Below are 22,813 nucleotides of genomic sequence, written 5' to 3'. Positions count from 1 at the left end.
GTTTATTTTTTAGTTAGGCCCGTCTTCTTCACTTCAAACTAATTTTCATTATGAGAAAATAATTGTTCTTTCACTAAAAAAGACATCGATACATCAAGCCTGTAGCTAGATCGCTCTTCAGCGCTCTTGTGTAGGTTCTCGTTAGAATATTAACCAATTAAACTCAAAAAAATATTCTGTAAATATGTTCTTGAAACAAATGGCGGAGTCTGTGGGTTGTAAGATTTCTGAAAAAATGTACAGTTTCAAAGTTACACTGCCTCAAAGATGTGTACGTAAATCTTAGAGCCGATTGACTTGTGCTTCTGATGTCATTCGCATTTTCAGTAGGTACTGATAAATATGCCCTAATCGGATCGTACTTTTTACAAAAACTATGTATTTATTTCATGAAGTTTAGCTCTCATCATCATCGTCATGATCAACCCATCGCCGACTCACAGACCATGGGTCTGGGAGCCGGCCGGTCTGTGGCCAACTACAGAGCATGGGTTTCCTCTCAGAATGAGAAGGGTATAGTCTAACACGCTGGCCAATGCGGATTGGCAGACTTCACACACCTTTGACAACATTATGGAGAACTCTCAGGCATGCAGGTTTCCTCACGATGTTTTCCTTCACCGTTAAAGCAAGTGGAAAGCCCGGGATCGAACCCTCGGCCGAACCCAGGAGGCGGACGTCCTAACCACTATATCACAGCTTCTCAATTAGCTTCATAATTAGCTCTAGATGGTGGAAAAGGGTTCTTACAAAGCTAAGTTTAATATATACTCGTTGAAGCGAGGATCCGAAGGCTGTGAGCTAGACATACGTGAATGGTATAGTTATGTGAAATAGAGTAGGTAAGAACGAAATAGAGCTACTTAAGTAGTTACGTAGTTAACACGCATAATTATATAGCACTGCATCGCTTAGCTCGCGCTGCGCATCTTACTCGCATAGCTACCTCGTGCAAAGCACATCTTACCCGTTCTGCTTTACGACTCAGCTTTGCTAGAAATCCACTTAGCTACCTCCCATCTGTAGTTTTGGCTAGTTACCACCGTGCGGCGTGCCGCCAAGCGATTAAGCGTTCCGGTACGATGCCATGTAGAAACCAAAGGAAGTATGGGTTTACTGAAAAACTGCCATACCCCTTCCAGGTTAGCCCGCTTCCATCTTAGACTGCATCGTCACTTACCACCACGTGAGTTTGCAGTCAAGGGCTAATTTGTATCTGAATAAAAATAAATAAAAAGTACCTACTGCAAACGTAACGTGCAAAGTAACCTTTAAGTAAAGCGTAGCTTAGCTTTCGGTCTGAACCCACATTGTTTTGCTCAAGCAGCTTTGAATTAGCTCGAAAAACCAATAGTCGTTTAATTGTTGGGGTGTCAAGGTGCTGGAAACGCTTTGCTTAGCTCGCATTACATAAGCTAACCTAAACTAAGTGTAGTTCGCGGTGTGGCTTGCACTTATAGGAGGCGCGTGAAAGGCGCTCGGCGTCAAATGGCGGACAGGTTAGCTTGGCCTTGAGGAGAAATGCCTGCGCCCGCGCCGCCGCGCCGCCCGGCGAAAGTGCTCACTGACCACCGCACCGCCACCGCCACTGTCTAAACCTGCCACACTGATATTTGACGTTTTTTTCTGTACGCCATAATTTATTAAGGTGACTTCTTACAATTTGTTTTTGGAGTCATATCCAAAATTCCTGACTTTAAATTCCAGTTCAAAATATTTTTATTAAATTAGACTTTTACAAGTACTTTTGCATCGTGAGCATCTACCTCTGGTTCGAAATTCCTTTCCTACTGAGAAGAACCAACAAGAAACTCGGCGGTTGCTCTTTTCAAAGATTTAATATACAATATTATGCCATGTATAAATGTAATTGAAGTCAATAAGACAAAATAGAAGACAATCTACTAAAACAAAGAATAGTTTTGAAAAAATACTTATGTAGGTACTTAATTTATATATTATTATCACTACCCATAACATTGTACATGCGAAAGTATGTTAGTTTGGTGGTTTGTCCTTCAATCACGCAGTAACAGACCTGATTTTTCACATGGATATAGCTGAAGCGTGGTCGTTCGTATTACCCTGGAAAATCATGAGTTCCCACGGTATTTTAAGAACCTTAATCTACGCGGACGAAGACATTTAGGACATTCGTTACAAAGAATTTTTCATTCTAGCAAGGAACATTATTTGCATTGTATTAGTGTAAAAAAGCATTATTTGCAACGTATTTTTATGCTAATATGAACGTTATGTTACACTAAAATAAAAGAAAAAAGAAAAATTAGAAGCTGTTTACAAGTAGGTACTCACATAAGATTGAAGAATAAATAAATAAAAAAAATACATTTGATTACAATGTATTTTTATTCTAATACACTACGTTACATAAAATATTTTTATAGGTAGGTACATTAGAAGCATTTTTTATTCGACCTTTTTAAATAACCCTAAACAGCCACATAAAACTTTAACTAACCGATATGAATAGAAAACGTGTGACAGTCATAAATAATAATAATTAATCTACCCAGCCCGTAGCCATGGCGAAAATGTCTAACTTTCTAATGACTGACTTGATTTCGAACATTCACCAATTTTGTGAAAAACCTTATTATGCACCAATGCCTAAAATATTACTAGAGCTCGTAACTTCGTCCCACGGGTGAAACTTGTTTTTATATCCTGCGGGAACTCTTTGATTTTCCGCGATAAAAAGTAGCGTCCGTCTTCGGGATCCAAGCGTAGCTCATAGCTATCTCTGTACTTGCCAAAATTTTTGAAAACGTTAGTCAGAAATCAAAAGATATACAGACAGACACAGTTTCGCATTATTAATATTATATTAGTAGCTATGGATAGCCAGGTTATTGCTATTTTTAAGTTCGTTCATAGGAAAATTCTTCGATAAGTAAGTGTAGGTCTAGGTATGTGTGAAGTTCTAGGTAGCTAGTTCATACTTGTTTTGGAATTTTATGATAAAACTAGCCGCGGCTAGCCCCACTCGCAATGCACTTATTCTAAGTTTTTCTCCGGTCGATCGGAGGCAGCAACTCGACGATTAGAAACCGGTTCCTGCGCCGTGCATGGGACGTTGCACTCTACAACTCCTTGCTAGCCTTACGCTGTTCACGGACGAGCCAATTTTATCCGTATTAAGTAAGCAGTATGTTAGAGTCTAGCCAACGAAAGTAGAAACTGGAAAAGTGCGGCAAATTCAAAAAATATCAGAATGGCAGCGCAGAAATTAGTATATCAGGTAAATAAGGAATTCTAAAGCATTTAAGTAAATCTAATAAATAAGTATATTTGATGATGGTGTATTGAATTAACAGTAGAGGTGGTTGTTCATTCGATGGAGTTTGATTTCAGGATTGACATATTCTTTAGACATAAACTAAAACTTAATAAGAATGGCCCAGAAATCAAACTGATTTGGAGTTTTAGGCCATGTTTTGGTCAACCAAAGTACTCAAGTCATTACTCAAGTAATGACGGTAGAGTTTTATTTGTTGGTAAATTTTGACTAAGGGGTTTGGATAGGGGCTCGAAATTGGGTACAACCAAAATGGTAAGTAGTAATTGTTTCTACTAACAGTATTGTACCTAAGAACTACGAGTTGTTTTATGGTCGGTCGGCTGATTGGCGCCAACCAAGTCGGGTCGTCTGTCAACAGCAATGTAGCTACACGTTTCTCCTCACATCCCATAGGATAACCTAAGCAACTTGAACGCAAACGCGCGCGTTAACACAACCCGTTTCTACAGTCTTACCAGTTAGGTTAAACACATTGACTACAGGAAAAATAGACGGAGCTATCATGATAACAGACGGACAGACAGACAACGAAGTAATCTTGTAAGGGTTTTCCCTTTTGGGGTGCGGAACCCTAATATTTTTTAGAAGAATAGCCAGTTAAGAGTTGTAGGATTTCCCTCATAGTTTTCCAATGAATAGACAATAGACTCTTAGACAATGCAATATTTAAGTCTTTCTGTCCGTTTATTTGGTACAAATTTTTCAATTGACTTTAGTCTAATTTCCGTTAGATCGTTGAAAAGACGCCCGGCTTTGGAATGATGGAAGTAAGGAGCTCTCTATTTAAGTATGAATGAAAATACCAAACTTCATTCAACAAACAAAATATGGAAAAGTAGCTGCAATTCAAACAGTTTCTTCGGACTGGCTTCTGGCGTCGTTAACCGTCCATATTATTTCTATAATCTAAGATTGTTTACCTTGGAAGTTTGTTAGAATTGAACTTAAAGGTGGTGGGTTTAAAAAAGAGTTTTGCGTGTATATTTTTTAAAGTATTCCCAGTAGAAGGCTTGGGTACGCGGTTAGCGATAAAATAGGTGGGTTTCATTGACATCGGTCTCGAAGTTCATGTTACTTAGACTGGATTAGGCCTGGCTAGGCTTTAACTAGTAATTCATACTTACATAGAAGCTTGGGACCATATATTAATATAAAGTACTCAAGTTTTTTTATCACATACAAGTTAGCTCTTGACTGCAATCTCACCTGGTGGTGGTAAGTGATGATGCCGTCTTAGATGGAAGCGGGCTAACCTGTTAGGGGTATGGTAGTTTTTATAAAATCTATACCCCTTTGTTTCCGCCATATCTTAGCAGATAATATAATATTTTGTTTCAATGTTCCATCTATTAGTTCTCACGGGGTTTTTGAAAACCTAAATCCACGCGGAAATCGCATTATCGATCTATCTAGACATTTTTTACCCAACTGCGGCAAAGCTAAAAGGAAGGGTTATGATTTTAGCAATCTATGTATGTATGTATGTTTGTATCCAGATTCTGTGTATTCCACCGTAGCGCCTAGACTACAGGGCCGATTTTGATGAATGAGGGGTCAACCGATTCGTCGTAAAGGTCCGAGTGACATAGGCTACATTTTATACGAAAAAAATTGACGTAACGGATGTTAAATGTACCTACTACAACATTAAAATATACCAAGTGACAGAAAAATAATTTTACTATACTTAATATTTAGAGCGTTTATTAAGACGATCGCAGTCGGGTTTCAGTTTTCAACTTTATCTTGTTCTAGTAATAAAATAGAAAAGATCATTATTCTAAACTGACCTAACCTAACCGACATCTGCTAAGCTAAACATAGAATGAAGTAGGTATTTTTTCCTAGTGTGCTCTTTAACACTGTTTCTATGCACGCCACGGTCGAGAGGCGAGGGTCATGAAAGGTCACTGAAGGCTGGAACGCTGACATTTGCGCTCCAAGTACCTAATTCGATTAATTGACGCCTGAACTTTACGAATCATTAACAGGGCTCTCTCCGTCACTCGTTTCATACAATCGTAGTTCCAATTTCATTTGAATATTAAGCAACCAAAGTCCATGAAATTTTGCAGACATATTCTAGAAACTAATATCTGTGTCTGTGATGTTTTAGATTTTTCTAAAAAATATGTAGTTTTAAAATTACAGGGGCTCAAAGATTTGTATGAAAATTTTTAAGAACGCGTAACTTTGAAACCGAATATTTTAACAGAAATCTGGAAAACCACAGACATAGATATTAGTTTCTTGAATATGTCTGCAAAATTTCATGGACTTTGGTTGCTTAATATTCAAATGAAATTGGAACAACGATTGTATGAAACGAGTAACGGAGAGAGCCCTCTTAGTGAAATACGTTAGACATCAATGTAAATGTAGCACATTTACCTAATATGCACCGTAAGTATTTTTTGTTAAACTTTAAAACTCTTTGTCAGCTATGCACGATATTGTTAAAAAAAACTTAAAGAGCCATTAATTAAATACGTTAGACATCAATGTAAATATGGCACAGTTACCTAATACTAGATGATGCCCGCGACTTCATCCATGTGCATTTAGGTTTTTAAAAATCCCGTTGGAACTCTATGATTTTCCGAAATAAAAATTTGCATATGTCAGTTTCCGGGATGAAAGTTACCTCTGTACCAAATCACATCACATCACACTAATATTATAAAGGCGAAAGTTTGTATGTGTGTGTGTGTGTGTGTGTGTGTGTGTGTGTGTGTGTGTGTGTGTGTGTGTGTGTGTGTGTGTGTGTGTGTGTGTATGTTTGTTACTTCTTCACGCAAAAACTACTGGACGGATTTGGCTGAAATTGGATTGGATTGAAATGGATTAGCACATAGGCTACTTTTTATCCCGGAAAATCAAAGAGTTCCCACGGGATTTCAAAAAACCTAAATCCACGCGGGCGAAGTCGCGGGCATCGGCTAGTTTCATATAAATAGGTTAAACGGATCGGTCTTTAAGAATCCCGTGTGAATTCTTTTATTTTTTGGGATAAAAAGTAGCCTATGTCCTTCCCCGGGATTTAAGCTAACTCTGTACCTTTCATCAAAATCGGTTAAACTGTTAGGCCGTGAAAAGCTAGTAGACAAACAGACAGACACATTTATGATATTGGTATAGCGTGTGGATTTATGTTTTTCAGATCCTGTAGGAATTATTCAAAATCCTTGCTTGGTTCGAGTCACAGTATATTTTTATAATGTACCTACTAGCTGATATTTAGTATTTATTTAACCGCTTTATAGCATTCCATCTGTATGTCTAAAATATGAAACACACGATTTTGATCTTTATTTTAACATAACAGAATGTATTTTCACGTACCTATATAAATTGGATTATTATCATGATACAAAGACATAATTGGATGAATAATATGTATTTTATTAAATTAAACGATGTATATTGCGTCAGTTACTCAGTTTATGGTGACAACGGCGGGCGGGGATAGGGCAAAAAATAAAACCAGCAAAAAACACAAGTTCAGTAAACCTGGATAGACTCCTTATTTGTAAACATTGGTAGCATCCATATTTAGGACGGTACCCAGTCAAAGATAAGCTAAACATAAGCGTTACTATATAGAATGAAGACCTCTTGGTCGTTAGATCAACAGTTAGGTACCTAGATTTAATATTATATTTTACGAGCTCAAAATTATTATCTAAGCAGCTTAAGTACGTAGTCTGAAATATTATACGAACTTTGAATATTAGAAAATTGTTTATGGTAAAGAATAAATTAAAACGATAAAACGAACAGACTTTTACTTAAAAGAAGGGAAAAGGACGCAAAGTTAAAAGAAAGTAATAAATAAATACGCATTCATAATAGAAAACCATGCCGAGGAGGGATATTACTTTCGGAATAGGATAATCGAGATAATCTTTTATAATTATGATAGTTAGGGTAAACCCAAATATTTATATCTGGATTCACGATCATAAGAGGGCTCTCTCCGTCACTCGTTTCATACAATCGTAGTTCCAATTTCATTTGAATATTAAGCAACCAAAGTCCATGAAATTTTGCAGACATATTCTAGAAACTAATATCTATGTCTGTGGTTTTCCAGATTTCTGTTAAAATATTCGGTTTCAAAGTTACGCGGTCTTAAAAATTTTCATACAAATCTTTGAGTCCCTGTAATTTTAAAACTACATATTTTTAGAAAAATCTAAAACACCACAGACACAGATATTAGTTTCTAGAATATGTCTGCAAAATTTCATGGACTTTGGTTGCTTAATATTCAAATGAAATTGGAACTACGATTGTATGAAACGAGTGACGGAGAGAGCCCTGTTAAGGATCGATTATAACACATACATAATTAATCAGCAGTTAATTTAATAGCGCTGGGTAAGTTAGCTACATTTGTAGATCTTCTTGGCATGGGAGTGGAGGCCCTGAAATCTTCGCTTTAAGAACAACATAGACTTTAATAATGCACTATTTCTGCACATCTTGTTCTCTCATCTTATGTTCCCTATCGCATCCGCAGCTAGTTTTTAGAGATCCTTACGCAACTAGTCCAACCAACCATTCTCGGTAAGCTAATTAAATAAATACAAGGGGCTGATCAACAAATCCTGAAAACCGGCAATGCGTTGACGGTTCCTCTGGTGCTGCAAATGTTCATGGGCAGTGGTGATCACTTAATACCTGGCGATTCACCTGTTCGTTTTCTCGCTATTTACATTTACAAAAAATAAAACGACTCAATTTTACAAAAGCTAAAAGTTGTGTAAAAAATTGTAAGCGAATATGTTTACACTAACCTTATTGGAACTACTTTAAAATTAAACAAAAATGTTTCTGTAAAAAGTCTACAAAATTAAATTTTTACATGTCCGTATTTTAAAGCAATGTATTTATATTTTGCACGGTATTCGATCTCGTATGAAATATAAAATATTGTAATATTTATGGTTAAACTTTATCTCAAAAGTATAATATCATCATTTGTAAATGAGAAATTACATCTGTATGTCTGTGTGTTATATTTTTGGCTTAAATCGCTGTCCGCTGAACCGATCGAAAAAATTTAAATTAGAATTTATAAAAGTGCAAGTCGTTTTGCTTGCTCTCCTCGATATGAAAGACATCATTGCAATCTTTTCCGGACTTTGCAAAGGTTTATTTATATAATTGAATATCTAATTGAAAAGAGCAACCGCCGAATTTCTGTCCTGTTCTTCTTTAAGTATCTCTAGGGAAGAACCGGTGACGATCTATAAGCTCGTAAAAGTTTATTTGAAAAAATATATTTCTATTTATTTTTGTAAATTCTCATGTTTATAGCTTTTGTTTTTATACTTAATGGGCTACGGTTATAGGATACTTTAACTGCGGACCAATAAAGTTCCGAGAGAAAATAAAAATTGTTCGTAAAGTCGCTGGCAATAGCGAATAAGCAAATAAGCGTAAAGTAAAGCGCAGAACCCTGCAAACCGCAGATAGATTAGAATTCTTATTAGGTTAAAGAACCCCGTAGGTGCATTTTTCTATTTGCGCCAACTGCCGACCGCGCGACCGGTTGTAACGAATCGTGTGAAAATCCCACTGCAAGACCACTTAACTTATGTCAGAACATTTTTACTCCATTACAAATGAAATAATGACTAAGTAATAAGTAATAATGACGCTTCAAAAATTTTATTATTTACGCTCCCTTTGCCGCAAATTAATAATACTTAATGAGCTTTTTAATTTGTTTTATTGTATAATAAATGTATACTAATACCTAAGTGAACTAGAATGAGATAGATTCCCGAAGCCCAAGCCCTCACCGATTGGATTTTTGACGTGACAACGTCTTATAATTCGATAGAGCCGGCTGCACGCACGAAAAAACATGACTCATGCGGCGTTACCGCGCTCTGAGGCGTTCCATGTAAGGCTTGAAGTGCAAGCGAGAGCGCGGAACGAGCGACAAAGAAGGACAATCGGCCTTTGTTGTCACGTTCAACTATCGTCAGTAAACCGACTTTACAGACAACCAATTTTTTTTACGGAGTGTTTGACGATCGCACTAAAATAAGTAACTACCTACATATTAAGTGACGTTTTCTCTAGCAGTCAAACAGAACGGACTTTTTCTCCTGATTGTTTGATCACGCGAAGAGACGGCGCTTGCCAGACCTTTGTTATTTTATAAAAGCTGAAAGTTTCTCTGCGTATTGTCCCCAACACAGGGAGGAACTTACAAAACCGATGTTTGAAAAAAGTTCAAACCCAAGATCAAACTGAAAACCTTTATCCAACGTAGCACTTATTGAAAATATTCACGTTTCTTGGTGCGAAAACTAATAAATGATTAGGTAGTTAAAAATAGGTAGCATTGTAAACTTTTTGACAGTCAGTTGTTGAATTTGTATAATATTTTCTTTTATTGTATGTACCTAATGGTGATAATAATAACTTCTTGTTTTTGAAAGTTATTGGACTTCCATCGGTTGGTAATAAAATAAAACAAAATCTTTCGTTTTAAATGGTTTATTACATCAAATGCATTGCATTGTGATCTTTGAAACAATAAATAGATTGGTGTGATATTATTATATTATTAATATGTATTGTATAGTTAGTTACCTTGTATAATATCGATTTAACTTAGCAGTTAAAACATTTATACCTTAAGTTTAATATTAAACATATACATAATTGAATGCTATAAGATCGTTGCTATTAAAGAAATATTAATTAATATTTCTGTTAAATATGTCAAACTTATTTTTTGTCAGGATTATAACAATACTTATACTTATTTTAGGGCAAATGTAAACATACAGTCATATTATGACTGTTCACATTTGCAATAAAACAATAATAATTGGTTAAAAACGGTCAATTTCTTTTAGGTGTTACTCAAGGTTGTATTTCATCCCCTAACTATTTTACATATACATCGATGAGAAAATAATAAAACACCTTGTTTGTGTTATTTGTTATTGTGTTATTTATAAATGTGACGTCCTGATGATATTTTATTTTAAGATAACAGTTGCAATTTACTATTATTTAGCAACAATTATGTATATGTTTGATATTTTACATAGTTTTTTGATATAGTAATCATCTTAAAACATTTATTCTGATATATTAATTGTAATATATTAAAGAATAAATAAAAATAGTTCGACCTATACTTTTCATCAAAAACACTTGTATAATAAGAAGTATTACGCTAAAAGGAATGAACAAGGCTTTAAAATCAAAATATAAAAATTAAATGAAAAAGTAAAACAAATAAAAAAGAATATCTTTGGTTAAATACTGGTATTAAGATTTCGTAAAGGAAAGAATAAAAATTGTACTTTACAGGTGACAAAAGAAAGTAGAAAATTAAATATAAGTACATACACAAATTATTAAGTTTTCATGTATGTAGACGTACAACAAAGTATAATTCCAAATTCAAATCGTTAGTGCACTTTTTACCGCGTCACTCATTATTTCAACCAATCATAATACAAAAACTTACACTTTTTTAAATAGCACCAATATTTAATATTAGCACACCGGATAAACGATGACACTGATGTTAATTAAAAATCATTTTAACAACTAGCAACACAGACTACGACGCAAAATAAAATGTCATTAGAAAAAAGCAAAATGCATTTGACATTTAATGCTACTATTCAGTTAGACATGTTAGTATACAGATATGATTTAATTACATTTCATTTATTTATGCACCCTATTTTAATCACACATACCTATAATAAAATATACAATATAGTTGATAATGTGAACAGATATGTTTTAAAGTATACGTTAACTTAATTATTTAACATGGTAACATTTTATTATGGAATCATAGATTAAAATAGAAGTATATTTTTATTATTATAGCAAGGTATTCTGGTGTCAGAAGACGAATTTCACTTAGGTATAAACAACTACAAAAAACGTCTGAAAATTTCTTTCTCTCGAATTTCCATGGACACGAATATATTTTTAGATGTAGGCCTTAGCTTTACACAAGAACTCATATTAACAATCAATACAGGTTAACGTATGTTAAAATTTACAAAACTACAACTTAACTAACAAAATTGTCGCCAACTACAATAATAATAATTATACAAACGTACCTAATTTTATTTGGTCTCATTTTAGTAACGGTCATTTTAACAGAAGATAAAACTATTTTACACTAAACATTAAAGAGATTCGAATAGATATCATGATATTTTTTTTTTTAATTGTCTATGACAGTGAGCAGGATTTTGAGATTATATTCCCTATAGACGTCAAAAAGTACAGTACGAAGTACGATATAACTTGAAGTTACTAAAGAACGAACTTAAATCGAATAACCAATGGCAACCGCTCTTTTTCGCCTCACTGCACTGACGCTTTTCCACATAGCCAATTTCAACAAGAGGTCTGAGATAATTTTACAATTTATTGCATACGCGCATAGATCATTTTCGATTACATTCATTGCAGTAATAATAAACAAAAGAGTTAGTCCAGAAGTGATAATTTTTGCGAATTATGCCGACGCAACTTCTAAGTTGACTCGTACTGTAAACTTAGTTTTAGTTTCCAGTTTGGGATCAGCTTGAGATTACAGATGATGTTCCACAGATTACACATACTCGTACCATTGGAGTGTATTGCATTATGAGCTGCCAAATTACGAATTTCCGCAATGTTTAAGGAGAAAAGACTCTCAGACTTCTGAGCAATGTAGCCAACACATTGGCCAGGCATTCAGCTCTCAGTGCCAATTGTCCTTCTAGTGTTGAGTTGGTGTCCTGGCCTTGTCCTTGGCCGCCTTTGGTGTTGTGTTCGTGGATAATATGCGCCATTTCAGCTCCTGCAAGGTCTTTGAACGCTGCGGTGACGTCATGAACTCGGAGGACTAAGTTTCTGGTTTGTAATGGTGCTGACGTGTGTCTCCCAAGTGCCTATAAAACAAAATTGTGATTTAAATCTTTGTAGAGATGGCGTGAGTTGCAGGGAGCCGTTGTCGGATACGGGCGCCTTCAAAGCCGCAAAAGCGCGGAGCTTTGTTAATCCATATAAATAAGAATTGATGAATCGATGATCCGACAAAGCAAATTTGACCCCACCCTTTGACCCAATATGGCACCCTACAAGCGGCATAAGACCAAGGTTTGAGGAAGTTCTTACAAGAGACCTATGTCTAGCAGTGGACATCAATCGGTTGACGGATGACGAGATATTTTGGGAAAATGAATGGTCAGGCGTGAAGCTACAATCATAACTAGGTTGCTTTAGGAAAGTTGTACCTTACAACTTTTCTGGTATCATTCAGAAGGAAGAACTTGCCTGAAGAAAGTAATTTTAACATTTGAACTTAATAGTGGACAGTCAACAGAAACGGAGCTATATAAGCTGTCAATTCTGGCAACGGATCTAGCTAATGAGGTGCCACGTTTGTTTCACCTTCTTACATTTAGGTCTTCGTTCCGGGAGCTTGACTTGGAAAAGAAGGTCCGGCAACATTACTAACCTGAAGAAGGTCCGCTAGTCGTCGCAGAGGTATCACGTAGTAACCTAGAGCAGCGGGGGCTGAAGGACTGGGAGCTGAAGCCGGGGATGCCCCGCGAGCACCAACTAACGTATGTGACAAACCCACTAGGGACACTGTGGGTTACTGACCTGAGCAAGGTCTGCGAGTCGTCGCAGAGGCGTCAGGCAGTCGGCTAGTGCAGCGGGTGCGGAAGGAGCGGGGGGCGCGGCCGGGGACGCCCCGAGAGCGCCCACCAGCGTGCGCGACGCACCCACTAGCGACACTGCACAGGATGTCAACTCGTTGCGAGCTCGCTACGGGACATCACAAGAAATCATTTTTTATTTTATTTAAATTTTATTTTTAATTCAATTTTATTTTATTCATTAACGTCTTAGGCCAATTTGTGAATCTTATGAGAAGTCAAGACTCCCGTGGGTTCGGAAAGTAGATTCTGTGAAGAAACTCAGCAATTACTCAAATTATTAGGTAAGAAAATAAAGGTTTGAAACGTTTAATCAACGTTTAATGAGAAAATTTGAAATGGCAAAGAATTTCAACCCGAAAAATCGAAGAGTCACGCTCAGTTACGAGTATCTAAAATCTGAATAGTTAATATTAGATATGGTTGAATTATTTTACTAGCGGATTTACGTCAATCCTCAATAGCCTTAAAGACTTGGTAAAAAGAACAGACATAAGGACTAAGCTATTAGTTTCTACAGAATCCGAAAGAACCTACTTGAAATTTGACTTCATCGATATCCTCGCCACCGCCGTGAGCATGTTGATGCGAACACTTTTGAGCAACTTGATGCAACCTCTGAAGCAACCCATCCACTGCTACCTCCGTCTTGCACAACAAATTCTCTATAGACACATGCCCATTATTCCCCGCTTGGAAATCGGGAAACTTGACCGTAGGAGGCGATGGAGGAGTCGGAATATCGTCAATCACGTCCTCCTTAAACCTTACATGGTTCTGAACCTTGCCAGTGGAACTAGCACTGTCCCTTCTTACAGCTTTCCTCTCAGATAATGGAGGACTGAACATACGCGGGTCACCTACTGGTGCTCCATTTAAAATATCAGGTCTGTTGCTGAAACGCCTGTTCATCTGAGGAGAACATAGCGACAGAGCTGTGGACATCTCTTTGTTTTTCAATATCGTATTCTTCGTCTCCGAATTTGACCGAACGTGTCGATTCTGCAACGTCATGGAACTGTAGTTTTGTGTGGACCTTATGCTTTGAGATTCGTCGTCGGTTAATCGGTTTTCATTTTCGAGATTCCTATACGTGCTGAGATTTCTTTGGAAGTGTGGTGAACCTATGCTGGCTAGTCTTTCAGTGGCACGCACTGGAGACGATTTTTGGGCATTTTTTATACGTAAAACTTCAATGCTCGGTACTGGAGGTAGTGGTGGTTTTTTTGGGGGTAGTAACAAAGGTGGAGGTGGTGAAAGGATTCTGTTCTCCGGTCGGGGTGGTAATTGAGGAGGGATTTGTGGGCCTTCGTTTAATTCACACACAACTTTATAGTTCAGTTTCCTATTATTCATGGTACCGAAATGATTAGTCGTGATTTCGACAGCACTCAATTCGTTATTTGGACATGTGAATGAATTCGATCTCGGTCGGGGAGCGGGAGTTGGTGGTGTTTTTGGGGGGCGTTCTGGCGGTTTACGAATTTCACTACTTTTTCTTCTAGGAGGGGGCCTTATCTCGCAAACATCAGGCATTGAATCAGAATTTTGTATTTGACCCTCGACTTTTTCAGTTTCAGTTTCACTATTCTCTTCACTCTTATTTTTATCTTTGCTGCAACAAGAAAACATACCCTTTCTTTCAACTGTCGGGTATTCTATTATGTGCGTAATTCCATTTGATTGTTTATCTCCCGTAATACTTTTTCTTTTACATTTCGGTGAATCGGACTTTGTTTGAGATTTGTTTTTATCTTTTAATAACAAACTATTTCTAGCATCACTTAAGCCTTTTGCATTGAACATGCTTCTAATTTCACTAACGCTAAGAACTCCTCTTGTTACATCACCGTTGGATGTTTTCACATCGTTACAAGAGTTCTGTTCATTTTTAGTTTCACACAATTCATCTTGATTTACGTATCTCGCTTGATCTCTATCTAACGTCGATGAGTTAGATCCCGGTGGCGGTGGAATGATATATGACATAATTTCTTCGGGAGTAAGCTCTATTGCTGGAGTTATTCTAACTGTAGGTGGCTGTATAGTAACATTGGCTATAAATTCTTCTAGTTCATTACTTTTTGGTATATTGTCTTGTTCCGTGTCCTTATCGTCAGCGAATGATGGTGGAACTATGGGTAAAATTTGAGGCACTTGTGTTGAACAGTCTAACTCATCAGGAGTTTGCGGTGGAGGTATTAACGTTAAATCTATAAGCTCGGCGTCGTTGTCTACTATACTTTCCTGATAAAAAAATGGAAATTCAGATGCGTTTTCTTCCCTATTACTTTTCTCTCTTAGTTGTTTTAAGTATTCTTTCAAATTAGATTCTTTAGCATCTAATGTAGCGTCTGGACTGTGCAAACCAAAACTAGTTCTGACTGCTTTATTAGAAGCTTTAGTTTGATGTTTTCTTATAGGACTACTTGTAGGAGTATATGAAGAATCATTATCACTTTCAGAATAAACAACATCATTATTTAGAGCTAATAAAGCATCAGTGAGTCCACAATTGTTAAGTATTGCACTAAGACCTTGTGATTGCCTTTTTGTGAGATCACTACCATTAAACTCTTTTTCAGTTTCAGCTGCAGTCAAACCACTCAAACCTTGATTAATCGTTTCAGTCAGAAGTAATAAGGAATCACTATGTTTTAATATCCCTGGCGCATCATCAGCGGCCGACATTCTACTATTAACAGATTCCGTATCACTCTCTAAATGATCTACGCAAGTCTCTTTACCAACTAATTCGTCTCTTAAAATACCATCATAACCAATATCATTGTAAAGATCACAATTTTCAGTCAGATATTGTTCGGAATTTTCTACTAGTTTTTGCATTTCTGCTACTCTTCTTAACACCTCTTCGTTTTTGGCTTCTACTAGACGAGGATTATTCACGTTTTCTAATAGTTCCATAGACAATACGCTTTGTAGATCAAAGCCCATACCATCGTCTAGATAACAAGTGTCATTTGGATCAAAAAGTCTGAAATCTTCAGTTCGTTTACATTTTTCGAAATGAATGTCGTGACCTAGAATGCTTGGTTTTGTTCCGTAGCCAACTAATGGGCTGGAGGTGTTGCTATGGTTACGATTGGCTATGCTAGTGTTCATGTTGGTGTCCAGGCTAGATTTGGTCTGGTCCGGTGTGGAATGATATGGAGGCGGCATACTGAAGATGGCGAAATGCTTTTTGCCGAGGATCATGGGGTCATCGTAATACAAGTAGCTCCATTTTGCCGGTACTACACTGTGCTGCGACAAGTAAGGTGGTGCTGAAAAAAATAATTTAAAATAACTTTATGTGTATATGGTTAAATTCAAGTGCTACTTAGGTTACGTCAAGACTCAACCACCGATTCGGATAGAAATTCACTGAGAACAGTAGATTTTATCAGATAAACATTTCTTTGAGATGACATTAACTGAAGAATGAATTTAATCCTAATCATAATAATCATTATCATATTCTTTATTTGCTGAGTACAGGTAAAAAAGGTGGTACAAAGAGCATACAATGAGAATGAAGATTTAAATGAAGATTATATAATATTATAATAAACTAAAGTAAGTATATTTTAACGTACCTATGTCTTCAGTCATAGGCTCTCTTTCTAGCTCAATATTCAACTCTCGGCCTGTGGCGAGCCTGTAATATCTGAAAACGAAAAAATAACCTATTAATAAACAATTGGCAAGCTGAAGTGGCGGTGGGCAGGCCTGTCGTAAAGGCGATGGCTGTTGGATCCGGAAAGCCCTTGAGTGGAGCAAGCGTAATGTGAGGACAGGGTGTGGTGGCGCTCTTTAGGGAAGGCCTATGTCCAACAGTGGATGTCCATGGGCTGGTGATGATGATCATGAAACAATTGTGTAGTGACACTCATTTACACAATGTTCAGCACTAGCCGACAATAGGCTGATAATTGTGATGACACAGTTAAAACCCCAAACAAACAGAAAGCGCAGCGTTGGAAGACTCACTGGAAGTGCACTGGTTAAAATGGACTCACCCAGCTATAACAAGAGGCATCTCCGTTGCATCCTTCTCTTCCATGAGCAACGCGAGAACTCGGTCCCTCTGCAGGAAGATAGCGACGTCCGCGCTTCCGGAACATTCGCTCTTCACGCGGACGCCTTCCACTTCTTCCAGAGAGGCGATGGATTGGGGCTGGAATAAAAAAAACACGATTTTTGTTTGGAGTACTGATTCTGTTGGAAAAAACAAGAAAAAAGAAAAGAGACTTGGGGTCGTCCTCATTTATGTCTTGCATAGACTTAAATGCTAAGTTAAACAAGTCGAATAATAAATAATTGAAGTAGGGCAATAGAGAAACTTTACCATTATAACGTTACAATTTTAACATTATAATTTTTGTTGACAGTGCTATAGAAAATGCACCTAAAAATGGTTAATCCCAGACGTATTCGCCATTATACCTACTTTAATATGATATGTACAATGACCTTCTGATATGTATATTATATTGTTATTTTTAAGGCTGTATTGTTGTTTAACTTTTGTGTGCGTGCGTGTGTGTGTTTGTGTGTTTTATACGATGGGACTGACAGTATCCTGATATTGAAGGAAGGAGATAGGAAAAAAATGCTGTATAGTTGTTTAACTTTCATTATTACTCATCCGTCTTTTGAAAGATTCCGTATCTTTTGCAACCTACAACATCTGGACAGGGCTTAGTTACCCGAAGTTGAAAGAGGCGGCTTTAAATAGAGAAGCTTTTCGGATGATGATCGCCAAACTTCGTTTCGAAGAAGGCACGCGATGATGATGATGAACATCTGGTCAGTACTCACCACAGAGTTATTTCTGCCCACGATTTGACTGAGTCCAAAGCGCGGTGAAACCAATAGAACACGTTCAGGTCGACTGCAGCTGAAGCACTTCGCGCCGTAACTTGGAAGACTACCCACTATGTCCAAGTAATGAAGTTTTGCCTGACAAAGAAATAAATTATTATCTCAGTCTGATTTGGGTTTCTGATGGCTTTTATGACTCCGTACCCAAAGGTTTCTATTACTAAGCTTCCGCTGTCTGTCTGTACATCCCTCCGTCTGTCTGCCAGCGGGTTATATCTCATGAACCGTACATAGAATGCTACGGCTATTCTCACGTATTAAGTCGATGCAAGCCTGACTAGTTTCGAACCCATCCGGGGTTACATCGACTAAATACGTGAGTCTAGCCGTTACATTCTATACATAAAATGGAATGGATGGGATGGAAATCACTCACGATAGGTTTAACATTAAAATAAGGTGTAGACAGTTAAAATTTTCACTGAGTGTATTCGCGCCATATCCATACTAATATTATAAATGCGAAAGTGTGTCTGTCTGTCTGTCTATCTGCTACCTTTTCACGGCCCAACAGTTTAACCGATTCTGACGAAATTTGGTACAGGGTTAGCTTATATTTCGGGGACAGACATAGGCTACTTTTCATCCCGGAAAATCATAAGTTCCCACGGGATTCCTAAAAACCCATCAGCTTAACCGATTTGTATGAAAGGTACCGAGGTAGCTTGCGTCCCTGTAATTGACATAGGCATTTTATCAAGGAAAATCAAACAGTTCCCACGGGATCTTTAAATACCTAAAGCCACGCGGCCGAAGTCGCGGGCATCCTCTAGTTTTTTTTTATATTTCATAGATTTATAGTAGTGCGGGTCTTCTCCGTTTGGTCGGAACGGCCAAGCGGGGGTACGGGCCTCGAGGCATGGCCTCCTTACCCGGGTGAGGCGCAGGGCAACATTGTACCCTGGTGGAGATCTTTTAGCCGGGATTTCACCGGCTAGGGCCCGCCATCTTGGCTTACGGCCCTAGTGGGCTTCTTTGTATATCCGGTGTTGTTAGTCCGGGATTGGTCATAGATCATAGATTTATTGATAGTGCAATGGGATCAAACCTGCAACTGCGTTAGATGTCGCTGACTGCCCGTCATCTGCGCGTTGAGCTTGAGGAAGTGCGCTACCAGACGCCGAAGCTCTTTGCGTTTCATACTCTCTAACAGGCTGCTTGGCACGAACCTCTCGAAGCCGAACTCTCGCCTGGAAATAAATAAAACACGTGTTATAAATTGCAGCTACTTTCCTGAAGTAAGTGAAGTTGAGAAGTGTTTTCTGGGTTCCACCTCTTAACCTGTAAGAATTCCCTCCGACGTTAGCAAATAATATCTTGAAACCAATAATTATCTTCTACCGTATCGTTTCTGTGGCGTGATTGGTGTTGATAGGGTACCTCCTACATCTACGTCTATGTAATGAAAACCAAAATAATGAAAAACACACGTCTCAAGTCTCAAGTGTCGACAGAATTATATTCTGTCGTCAATAAAGTGAAGTAACACCATGTTCCTTGTTATAAATACCTCTTTCTCTTTTTATTTTACCTTCATAAATCACTAGTAGAGTTTAAAAGAAAGAAAGAAAAATATTTGGATTGGTTTAGTAGGTATGATACAGAAAAGTTTCGTTCTCATTGTACCCTCCTGAAGTTATCTGCTTCATTGAAGTGGTCTGATATCTTGGCAGTTTTACATTATTCTCAACTCTATAGCAGCGCTACGTTTGTCAGTCAGCAACAAAATTGGTATATAATATTAGTTACTTACTCAACAGCTTTGACAGTAATCTTAGCAGGCGGCAGGTTATGCGCCAGCGCATGTTGATGTATGTGCAAGGCAGCGAGCCTCAGCGCCACGTCGGGTTGCAGCTCTGGCGCAAATCGATCCTGTGCCACGTCGTTACAGCATTGCATGTACAGATAATCCAACGCTGCGAGGTCTCGTTGAGCCAGTTCAGCCGCTGATGATGGCATGAAGACGACTCGGAATAGGCAACGCATTTTATGAGATCCTGGTCGTGCGGCGATCTGGAATTTAGGTGAAAGATCACTCAAAATTGTATTAATAACTAAGTTATCTCACTAATTGTATATGCTTACAGTTCACTTTGTTGTAGGTACTTAGGATTGTAGGTATTTAATAAAATGTAAATTTAATTGTACTTAGTTATTAATCTTTTGTGGAAATAAATTATTTGTGTAAAAAAAAATATTTGGATTTGTATTTGTATAAAGATATTAGTGATCATTAGATGGAAAACTTATTAGGTATTGTGCTTAGTTACAGCTCGCTCACTATAACTGTCCCCTGCCATCATGTTTAAACCCTTGCTTTGTTTGCTTCATTCCTTAGAACGTAAGGTTTATTATTGTGTGATTTGCAATAGTGCCAATATAACTTTAGGGAACAAGTTACAGTGGACGGTCTGTAACAAAACAAGAGACGTCACAAAACATAAGTACGTATACAACAGTATTGGCTGCACTTGATACGGCCATACTGATGATTTGGGGACAATTTAATTTTCACAGCAATGTCAATAAGTTTAGTACTTTAAAATTTATACTTAGCTATATGTAATAGAATAAGAAACAAAACCTTATCAATAGGTCGCGATAAGTTTATGTTACTTCGAGCAAAAAAAACTACAAAATTAATCTTACCCTTGCCAAAGATTCTTTCGGGTCTAACAAGGTAAGCTTGTTCCTCCTCAAACTTTTTACATGTTCGACCACCAAGCTGAAGTGTTCCTCCGCAGTGATGCACAGTTTGTCCTTGAGGCTGGTGACGACGTCTGCCACGGTGGTGGTGGCGTCGTACTTGAAGGACTTCGTCTGACCGTTCTCAAGAAATACTTTGAGGACATTCGCCATCGGTGGTAGACAGAGATCGCCGAGGGAGAATGCCGAGGGCTGAAATATAAAATAATACACATGAGTTAAGATCTCTGCGTGTAGGTATAATGTCTGTTTGTACAATCGAAATGCTCTAACAATCTATAGGCTCTAACACAATGGACCTATTTGAATGCAGTTTTTTTAACTTGAAAGCTCGTTTTGTTGCGATGGTTTACAGGCGGTTTAAAGTAATATGCTTGGCAGGGAAATTGTTACAGGAAGGTCAGGGCTCAGGCCTATTAAACATTGTTCTTGATTTTTATTAAGTACTTAAAATTACAATCTTCCTGCTTCATTAGAAAATAACAATGACTATATTTGTTCTTGCTTTTGTAATCATAATGATTACAAAATTAATCTTACCCTTGTCAAAGATTCTTTCGGGTCCAACAAGTCGAATGATTCTGTCAGAAGAGACTGAGTGGAGAGCATGGAAACTTACAGGGTACATCGGAGCCCCATTCAGCTGAACTGAGTCAGCGAACCTGACCCTGGGAGGCCTCGCCCTCAGTCTCGCTCGCTTGGCAGCGGACAAGAAGGCGGACCTCCTGGTCAGGTTGCCGCTCCGTGCCGGTTGACATACTCGCAGCGTGACCTTCTCTGAGCAAGCTCGCACTGCTGATATGACGTGCTCTCGCGCGGCTGTGCTGACGTCTTCACCGTTGACGCAGAGGATTTGATCGCCTGGTTCCAGCTGGAAGGTTTACAATTTTTTTATGGGTTAGTGAATAGGACCTTATGTAGTTACTTTAATAAATAAAGTAAATAATTAGAATAACATAGCTACTTAGTTGTTCCTTTTAAATATCATTCTCTCATTTATTTATTTTTCCCATTTTATCCTATTCTTAAACAATAAACAATAAAATACAACAGAACAACAGAAAAAATAACAGAAACACAGAAAAAATAACAGAAACACAGAAAAAAATAACAGAAACAACAGAAAAAATAACAGAAACAACAGAAAAAATAACAGAAACAACATAAAATAAAATAACATCAACAACAAAATCAATAAATAACAGAAACAAAAGAGAAATAAAATAACATAAACAACAAAAAACTAAAGTAACGGAAAAAAAACATTGAATAAAAATATGATAAAATGGATCCACTGGCAACAGGGTGGGTTGGACCCAAGCCGCCAGTGGTCAGGGCTCCAGAGTGAGGAACCTCCTCACAATGCGTGCCGTCTCAAGAACCACTGCCTTCTGTATCTTACCCTTGATCCAACAGTTAAGCGACAGTTTCTTAAGATGTTGGTCGAAACTGTTCGCAATAAGACCGTGGACTGATACAACTATCGATTATTAAATAGATTATTAGAATGCTGTAAATAATAAGTCTATTCACAATAACCAAAACTATGATTGAAAAATACAGCTGAAACAGAACTCTGTGGATACTTGGTGATACCAGTGCAAAGCTGAGGTAGAGTTGACAGTTGGTACAAATAAAGGAACTCACTTTCCCAACGCTCGGCGAGTTGTCCGTGACAAAGCGCACCAGCACAGGCTTCTCAGATCCAGCCACGAAGCCGAAGCCGAGTTCAGGGTCCCTCTCCAGCACCACGTCCCGCGGCGCGGGCGGGGACTCGCACGAGAAGCCTTCTGGAGCCACGTATGTCGTGGTTTTGTTGACATGGCTGGAAAGTAACAGTAGGCGATTTTAGTTTGGTTGAATTAGACAGTGCTCTGGTGCCACGTAAGTGTTTAATGTGTTGAAATGGCTGGAACAGGGGAGATTTTAGTATAGTCAGAGTGAATTAGAGTGAGGAAGCTTTCAAATTGATCCTCTATCGACATCTGTTAAACATTAGGTTAGGGGAGTCGTGAAATCCAAGATATCTAGTCGTTTCATAGCCTTTATATAGCCTCGACGTTTTGTTACGTAGTTATAACAGAAAGTCACTGTCAGTTGATTTATGAAAAAGGTAGACGTAGAGGTAGGTAGATTAGGTTAAAAAAATTAATTGGACATTTATTTTTTATATTTACAAGCTCGT

General features: G+C 37.7%; 1 protein-coding gene across 1 annotated transcript in view; it reads right to left on the bottom strand.

Moving 5' to 3' along the window:
* Nucleotides 1–9,826: 9,826 nt before the first annotated feature.
* Nucleotides 9,827–22,813, bottom strand: part of LOC123870540 — a 174,448-nt gene continuing 161,461 nt past the window's right edge. The window contains exons 4-14 of the mRNA XM_045913891.1: nucleotides 22,276–22,453; nucleotides 21,248–21,499; nucleotides 20,572–20,820; nucleotides 19,676–19,935; nucleotides 18,971–19,112; nucleotides 17,860–18,000; nucleotides 17,058–17,215; nucleotides 16,635–16,705; nucleotides 13,576–16,322; nucleotides 12,983–13,147; nucleotides 9,827–12,264 (exon numbers count right to left, since the gene is read on the bottom strand). Of these exons, the coding sequence (XP_045769847.1) occupies nucleotides 12,010–12,264; nucleotides 12,983–13,147; nucleotides 13,576–16,322; nucleotides 16,635–16,705; nucleotides 17,058–17,215; nucleotides 17,860–18,000; nucleotides 18,971–19,112; nucleotides 19,676–19,935; nucleotides 20,572–20,820; nucleotides 21,248–21,499; nucleotides 22,276–22,453 (4,618 nt within the window). The 3' untranslated portion in view covers nucleotides 9,827–12,009. The remainder of the gene's footprint in view (nucleotides 12,265–12,982; nucleotides 13,148–13,575; nucleotides 16,323–16,634; nucleotides 16,706–17,057; nucleotides 17,216–17,859; nucleotides 18,001–18,970; nucleotides 19,113–19,675; nucleotides 19,936–20,571; nucleotides 20,821–21,247; nucleotides 21,500–22,275; nucleotides 22,454–22,813) is intronic.

The sequence above is a fragment of the Maniola jurtina genome, chromosome 12 (genome assembly GCF_905333055.1).
Source record: "Maniola jurtina chromosome 12, ilManJurt1.1, whole genome shotgun sequence".
Taxonomy (NCBI): Eukaryota; Metazoa; Arthropoda; class Insecta; order Lepidoptera; family Nymphalidae; genus Maniola; species Maniola jurtina.
Note: the sequence above shows the minus strand (reverse complement) of the source record. Positions and strands in the feature narration are given on the sequence as shown.